Below are 8,431 nucleotides of genomic sequence, written 5' to 3'. Positions count from 1 at the left end.
GCTTCATCTCCAGATGCTCCTTGCAGTACTTATTGGGGGTGGTGTCCATGACAACAGAGTCCCTGGTACTGATGGTGCAGCTCCCCCCAGTTCTTCTTCAAGCCCCGGACAGAGAATGACCCATCAATAACACAGGCAAGGGAGATGAGCTTTCCATTCTTGCTCAAGAAAAATTAATTATCAATAAACCCATGTATGTCAGTGTAATGAGAATGTCTTTCTGGGAAATGTCACTCTTAAACCCCTTTGAATGTATGCTGGTGCTTAACAGAATTTGTAAGCCTATTCCTCATTTGATACATTGATCAAATATTGAACCTTATCTAAATGACTGATCAGCTAAAACACATATATTAATGTAATGCATCTTTATGATCTATTCTAGGACAGATTCTATTGGCTTGGTTCTAAGGACCTATGTGGTTTACCTGTGTGATGTTTTATTCACTCATCCTCAGAGAGCTGTATAATGGCGCCCTGTCTCATGCTGTCACACCCTGATCTGTTTCACCTGTCTTTGTGATTGTCTGTGTATGTGGCGCACAATTAGCCCAGCGTCATCCAGGGTAGGCCGTCATTGTAAAATATGAATTTGTTCTTAACTGACTTGTCTAGTTAAATAAAGGTTTAATAAAATAAAAAAAGGCATATGTCTTTACAAAGTCCTTTTTGGAGTGAATACCCATAATTTGATTGTCTGCTTTGGCTGCTATTTGTGTTTTCTTGAATGTATCATACAAATGTGAAAAAGTTTCTCTAGTGGTGTAAAAATATAAACACAGAATTAGATTTAGGAAATGACCTCATATTGAGATGTAATCTCGCCCTATTGCTTACTTTCGGTAAGTTTGGGTTCCTTGGAGTGCTCGAGCAGTTATTTCTCTGGAGGCCACTTCTACTTTCGTTGGCCCCAGTCTTGTTTGGAACCTTATTCATACTTTTTGCATGCTTAACTTGTGCCCTAAACATTGATATAACTTGACAATGGAATAATAAAAGAGAAGATATAGTACAGTAGCTAGATCATTTCAGGACATGAGTGCAAAAATCTTGTCAGACGCCCCGTGCACAGTGGTGCAGTCTTTTTCACTGTCCAGGTTGTGGGAACAAAGTATCCCCACACATTCCCAATCCCCCACACAGAAACATAGGTTTAAGAAAAATATTAAGCTAGCTAACGTTAGATACAGTAGATATGCCCATGGGCTGTGTGCAATGCAAATAAGTTTACATAGCTAGCTAACGTTATACAGTTAATTTGTTAGCTATTAGTAGTTCACAGTGTGAGAAGAATATTCATCTTGTTTCTACGTTTCCTGATAAAGTGAGAGGTAAAATCCTCCATCTAAGATTTGAATGCAATCTGCGTTTTATCTGTTTTGCCTTCTCCCCGTTTACATGTAACACGGTACTTACGAAATAGTTTGTCCCTTTACTTTTCTCGTCCAATGTGTGACAATGCGAAAACTATGCCATATACAGTGATTCGAGTTGTGGCCAATGAATAATGGTAAAAGGCCAGCAACACTCCGTATTATTCAGAGCGCAATTGAATGACACCATAATAAATTCTACAGACCCCACTGAGTATTCCCTACAATAAGCTTACTGTGGCACCCACAATATTTTTCGCTCAAAAACCAATATGTATTCCATATAGAGTGACTCATATTGTGGCCAACCAATGGAATGGGTGGAGCAAAAGGCCAGCCTAATTTCTTTGACCTTGGAACATGTTTTAAAACATACATTTAACCTCTTGATTCTAGCCATCCCGGATCTTGGAAAACAGCGCCTCAAACATTTTGCTCACTTCCGGTTTGAAGTTTCATCTTGGTTTCGCCTGTAGCATCAGTTCTGGGGCACTCACATACAATATCTTTGCAGATTTGGAAACGTCAGAGTGTTTTCCTTCCAAAGATGTCATTATATGCATAGTCGAGCATCTTTTTGTGACAAAATATTGCGCTTAAAACGGGCACGTGTTTTTATCCAATAATGAAATAGTGCCCCCATAGCTTCAAGAGGTTAATGCAAATGTCACTTAAATATGATTCATTGTTAATGTTTAGACAATCATTTGTAATATACTGTATAATTAATAATACAGGTAATTGACACTTTTCTACTATTACGTGAGGGACATTTATTTCGAAAATTTCCGAAATTCCGTGACCCGGAAGTACCTTTTTGTTGTTGCTGACGAGAAGCTTAAGTTGAACGTGGCTGACATTGGTTTACTTTCATCAACTCTGGCTTTACTCCAATAATTAAACGTTACTAGCTAAGATACTGTAAAACAAAATATTATCCAGGTAGGCCAAGTGTATAATATATATTAAAAGTCATTATCGACTGATGCATGTGTCACATAATATCAGAGAGCAATCTCTTGATATAAAAGTTGCTGTAGCTAGCTAAGTACAGGAGCTATGTAAATAACCTATCTAGCTAGAAACAGTAGATGGGTAAACGAAATTATTTCCAAATATATGTGTTAAACAGAACAGTGTTTTAGAAGACAGAAATGTAAGTATTGACCCTATCGGGTCTATTTAGCCCTTGATCATGACTCAGTTCCATTACATTACACAAGTCTTTTGACGAAGGCGGCTTCTTTAGTGGGGTGTTTTGTTAAGATACCTAACGCTCGATCTGAAGATGAATTAACACGTATTGCTTGCGGTACGGTATTGGAAGCATAAGGACCTTATCTTTCATAAGCGAGAAATAATCATAAAAAAAGGCTAAATTAAACCCCTTCATAGGGTGGTTTGTGTTCCCATACGGCCATATCACCATGTTATAGCTCTTGTTTACGGAAAACTGGAGCGACCACGTGCTAATGATCTATATCGCATGCTCAGAAGTGTAGTAGAAATGTAGTTTCGTTGGATGGAGGCAGGCATCCATAGCTGTATGGATCTGTGCAAAATTGCTACAGTAAGTGTATCTTTTTTTATTTGAAGGATTCGTTCTCGCTGATTAAAGATAACTGCTATATGTTTCGAAAGCTTTGTTACAAGCGATGATTATTGACGTTTCTTAACGTTAAATATGCACTATGCAGAAATTGCTCAACCATTTAGTTGTTGCTAAAATTCTAATATTTTCCTAATTCCAGTTTGTGACAACAAGCTAGTATAATGTGGAGTATCATTGTACCATCTAAACTGTTGTGAAATATCTGTTCCATAACCAAAAATATTGTATTTTCAGTTGTTTGAAGCTTGTGTACAACACCAAAAGTAAAATATGGATTAAAAAAAACTCAACAGGAAGCATAGAAATAGAACACACAGAACAGATCTACTGCTTCGCACACTTGCTTTCAATGAGATTGACAGATCTATTTCTATGTTAGTTTCGTTGTGTCCTCCCAAAAGTTAAATATTGCAGCTTTAACCCAGCATTGGGATTATTCTTATGGACAAAGCTAATTGACTACCACAGTATGAGTCATTAAACCCAGAGATGGTTCCAATTGTTTATCCGACATACATTTTTCCATCAGGGATTTTAGAACTACTTCATGTAAGGTCTGTTTCATCTAGGCTTGCCCTGGCTTTACGTTTTGATAACCGAGCAAATCGCTCTAGGACAAGGTAACTTTTATCAATAATTAGCCATGCACATTTTGTTTTGCAAATTGAGGCTAATACATTGATAAAACGCACCTTGCCCAAGAAATAATTACACGGCTATCAAAACGTCACAAGGTAAGCCTACACCAAACGCACAATTAATTGTAATTTCTTTGTAAAATGAATGGCGGAAAAACCATTGGAACCATTTCTGTGTTTTTATGGGTATTATGATGCGTCCACTGTGACGGACTATAGCTGAGGACTGTAGGGAGAAGGCAGAATGCCGCCTAGAGTTTGATAGCTAGGATCTATTCATCTTTTAAAAATATTTAAAATCATATTCTTCACCAACCATCTCCCTGACTACCTTCCTCTGATCAAGCCATGAACTGTCCCTCTCCACCTTTGGCACTCAAAGACTTGGCCTGTATTGGTTGACCTAACTATACAGTAGCTAGGCTACTCATCATTATGTGTTGGTTGACCTAACTACACAGTAATTAGGTCAACTAAATACATCATCATGAGTAGCCTAGTTACTGTATAGTTGGGTCAATCAATACTTAATCATGAGTAGCCTAACTATACAGTAGCTAGGCTACTTATGATGATGTATTGCTTGTTTGTGTTTTGGCTTTTGAAGCACTTTGTTATGAAAAGGGCAATAGAACATGTGTAAATGATTATTCACACTGGTCAAGTGACTTAGCGACAGCTAAACTTAGTAACTGTTGTCAACATGTACAGAGGCTACATACATTTTACATTTCAACAGCTCCTGACAAGGAACTTACATCACTGAACATATTGCCTGTTATTATTTGATGTCATTAACCCTGTACAATCAGTCTCATCTTATCTGTCTTACAGATTTGACATAACAACCACATCAAAATGCTTCCAGTAGCCTACCGTCAAAGGGTGAAAATGTTTATAGCGATGGGAGTGTTGAACAACACAAGGCAGCTTGCTCTGAAAGCTGTGAGATGGCGGACAAGCACAAGCCCTTTCCCAATATCCAGATCGTGGCTATCTACTGTACCCCAGATAGAGGACCAAAACATCCTGCTAATGGGTCTGCCTGGAGCAGGAAAAACCTCTGTGGGGCGTGTTGTTGCTCATAGACTGGGAGTGCCTGTCATTGACGTGGACGACCATATCCTGGAGGTGACATGGAAGATGCCGGTGGCTGACAAGCTGGCCGAGGTCGGAGGGGAACGTTTCCTGGAAGAAGAGGGTCGGGCTCTGTGCAAATTATCCACCTCTGGTAGTGTCATCTCCTTAACAGGATCCAACCCACTCCACTCTGGGGCTATGCAGCACCTCAAACGCACTGGACTGGTAGTGTATCTGGATGTAGCCACCGATGACATCATACAGAGGCTCTCCGGGATGAAAGTGAACAGGATTGTGGGCCAGGAGGCTGGGGTACCCATCAGGCAGATTCTACACTACAGGAAGCAGTTTTATGAGAAATGGCTTGACACTAGAGTGCTCTGTGGGACTGGAGATACTGTTGAGGAGATTGCAGAGAAGGTGCTTCAGGCTGTGGAGAGATACCAGAACTCGAAATCGGAGACCTTTGTGTCAACCAGGAGGGAGAACGGATCATCTAGTGATTCAAAATACTTCAGTGATGTTGTTTTAGAGGGGTTAGCTCCCGATGGTGGACTGTACGTGCCCCAAAAAGGCTTTCCGAAGCTCGACGTACGAGAATGGCTAAGATTAGCAGAAATGTCCTATCCTGAACGTGCCTCAGCCATGCTTGAAAAGTGCATACACCCCATGGACATCCCTGGTACCGATCTCAGAAGAATGGTGTTCAGAGCTTACGGGGTTAACTTTGCCAGCGAGGCCATTGCACCGGTGAAACACCTAGTTCATAACCAGTTTGTGCAGGAGCTCTTCCACGGCCCCACTGCTTCGTTTAAAGACCTGGCCTTGCAGTTGATGCCTCAGCTCTTCGCCTATTGTCTCCCACAAATGTGCAACTACCTCATCCTTGTGGCAACATCCGGTGACACCGGCAGTGCAGTGCTGAGTGGGTTCGGCAACCTTCATGACCTGGACCGGCAGAGGGTCGGCGTGCTGGTGTTCTTCCCAGAGGAAGGAGTGAGTGAGATCCAGAAGCGACAGTTGACAGCCTACAAAGAGGGCAACGCCAGGTCTGTCGGTGTCCTATCCGACTTTGACTTCTGCCAGAGGGCCATTAAGACCATGTTTGGGGATTCAGGTCTGACGGGGCATTTGGCTGTGGAGTATGGCACTGTCCTCAGCACTGCTAACTCCATTAATTGGGGAAGGCTGCTACCACAGGTGAGCTCCTGCTGTTAGATGACACAGTAGTACTTGTGTTTTTAAGGCTCAGAAAATGTGCTTGATGCATGTTATTTTTTATTTGTATTATAGGGGATTAACAACCTAATCTTAATTATATACAGGGGTAGGGGTGAATACATTCTAAATGAACATTAAATACATATAGCTATTCTAAACAATTGTTTTATTTATTTCATTCAGTCTAAGCTACTTAATGTCTTGGTATGTTGTTGTACAGCTCAAGTAGCATTACTTCCTTACCTCGTGTTTCTCCCCAGGTGGTCTATCACGCCTCAGCATATCTAGATCTTTTCAAAGATGGGGTTATCAAGTTCGGAGAGCCCATCGATGTATGCATCCCTACCGGTAACTTTGGCAATGCCATGGCAGCCCTGTACGCTAAGCAAATGGGAATCCCGATAAGAAAAATCATCTGCGCTTCCAACCAAAACCGAATCGTTTCTGACTTTATTACAACAGGGGTGTGTGATCTCCGAAACCAGCCCCTCATTGCCTCACTTTCCCCAGCCATAGACATCCTCAAATCCTCCAACCTGGAGAGATTTCTCTACCACATCTCAGGTGGTGATGGCTGTCTTGTTAGAGATCTGTTCACGCGCTTAGAGAAAGACCAGTACTTCAAAGTCTCTGAGTCATTGCTCCAAAAGATCCAAGAGGAGGTGGTGGCTGGCTGGTGCTCTGAAGAGGAATGTCTGGCTGCCATCCTAAATGTTCACACCAAAACTGGTTACGCGATGGACACACACACTGCCGTTGCTAAGGCGGTTGCCGACCGGCTACAGGACCCATGGTGTCCAGTGGTGATCTGTTCCACGGCGCACCACGGGAAGTTTGCCCCCACCGTCCTCAAAGCGCTGCGGTGCCCGAACACTCATTACAACCCCTCAGATCCTGTGGACCAGCTGAGGGAGCTGGCCTCTGTAGCGTCCACACCTCGGATGCACCAAAACATGCTTCGGTGCCTGAAGGAAAACAGTAAAGAACATACAGTGTGTCAAGCAGATTTCAGTGTGTTAGTGGAGGAGGTGGAATCCATGATTCAAGACTCTTTCTTGAAAGTTCTTTAGGTCTCTTTCAGATAAACAAACAGGTAAAGACTCTGGGGTAGGGTGGTACATTTTTATTTTCATTCAGTGTGTTGAGGAGGGCAGTTGAAAATGAAAGTCAGCCCATTAATTTATAAATCATATGAATTTGTGTGTTTGTTTTTTTTGGTTTTATGAATTGTGCAATATATCTCCTTATTTGACAGGATTTGGGTTTAGGTGATGTTTCTACAGCAACTGGAGATGTCATAACATAAATCTTTTGTACCCACTAGATGGTGATATTTACCACATGGCTCCTATGCAGCCAAGGTCCCCTCAGGTTTCATGATATGTAGTCGTGGTTCAGACGCTCCTAACTAGCCCCAACGGCCCAATACATGAGACTAAGTTGTGGAGTCATTACCTTGTGCCAAAGGAAGAACTATATATAGAACTAAATATGCTTGTTCATGTTTGTCATGTAGTATGGTTTAACCCAGATGTGCTGTTTGTTACAAGCATTTCGCTACCACCCGCAATAGCATCTGCTAAACCTGTGTATGCGACAAATACAATTTGATTTGCTCTTGTTTATTTATTTATTACAAATGTATGTTCATTTCCCTTTTGTATGTACTATGTTATGTAACTGTCATATTACAATCCTCAACAACACGAAGGACATACTCAGGTTGATATTCATCTGACCATTGGTATTAAATGTTTGTTTGTGTAAAGTCATTATTCTCTTTTGGTTATGACAGTTTTTTGAGTATAGCTTCATCCACTGAACAACAGTTACACATCAGTCAGAGTGATCCATAAATAAGAAATACAAATTTTGCTGGGAAAATATATTTCTATAGTAAACAAACCAAACTGCTCTCTGAGAATGAGTGTAATTGTATCCAGAACCACCCTCATCCTCCACTTCCAGAGAAGCGATGAGAATAGCTGAGGTGCTGCCGAAGCAAAATGGCGGATCTCTCCTCGTGACATTAAAACCTGGCTAATTAATCTCGACGAGGTTCATGGTCCAGTAATTGCTGGGGAAAGTTGGAGAGGCAGTGAGAACCTCCTATCAATGTCCACACACTCATTAACTAGGCTTCTACTAACACCGCTGGCCTTTATTGCGGCACAAAATCCTTTTACTGTTTGCACTATCCCTCAGCTCTTTCATACTAGTACATTAGCTGTCAAGCCAAGAAATAAGAGTCAGGGTTCAAAGCTATTTACATTTGTATTTAAATGTTAAGCCTATTTTTCTGTCATTTTTACTTTCTTTTGTCTCTACCGTAGTTAATTTCAGGCCCATGCCGAAATTGGTTGTGATACATGACACATGAAGAGGATTAACAATAGGGACACACAAGGAGGTGACTTTGCTTTTCCTGTTCAGGTTCCATATAGACAGAAATGGAATGAGGAAGGGATCAGTATTTTTCCCCCTAACACCTAAAAGATTAATAGAAG

At 41.2% G+C, this 8,431-nt stretch overlaps 1 protein-coding gene across 3 annotated transcripts; it reads left to right on the top strand.

The window, feature by feature from the left end:
• The first annotated feature begins 2,170 nt into the window (after positions 1-2,170).
• Positions 2,171-7,696, top strand: LOC118372375 (threonine synthase-like 1). Of its 3 annotated transcripts, none has more exons than XM_035758236.2 (3): positions 2,171-2,315; positions 4,458-5,903; positions 6,185-7,696. In XM_035758236.2, the coding sequence occupies exons 2-3, from the start codon at positions 4,482-4,484 to the stop codon at positions 6,992-6,994; spliced, it is 2,232 nt and encodes a 743-aa protein (XP_035614129.1). In that variant the 5' UTR covers positions 2,171-2,315; positions 4,458-4,481; the 3' UTR covers positions 6,995-7,696. The 3 variants fall into 3 exon arrangements, with proteins under 3 accessions (XP_035614129.1, XP_035614145.1, XP_035614138.1); XM_035758252.1 differs by lacking the exon at positions 2,171-2,315 and adding an exon at positions 2,325-2,529; XM_035758245.1 differs by lacking the exon at positions 2,171-2,315 and adding an exon at positions 2,553-2,943.
• The last annotated feature ends 735 nt before the right edge of the window (positions 7,697-8,431 follow it).

The sequence above is a fragment of the Oncorhynchus keta genome, chromosome 4 (genome assembly GCF_023373465.1).
Source record: "Oncorhynchus keta strain PuntledgeMale-10-30-2019 chromosome 4, Oket_V2, whole genome shotgun sequence".
Lineage (NCBI taxonomy): Eukaryota > Metazoa > Chordata > Actinopteri > Salmoniformes > Salmonidae > Oncorhynchus > Oncorhynchus keta.
This window is presented reverse-complemented; position numbering and strand designations above follow the sequence as displayed.

Bases quoted from the DNA above. Each gene is read 5' to 3' on its own strand.
- LOC118372375 (XM_035758236.2), top strand. From the start codon at position 4,482: ATGCTTCCAGTAGCCTACCGTCAAAGGGTGAAAATGTTTATAGCGATG. The intron at 5,904-6,184 runs GTGAGCTCCTGC...GTTTCTCCCCAG, and splicing joins GGGGAAGGCTGCTACCACAG to GTGGTCTATCACGCCTCAGC.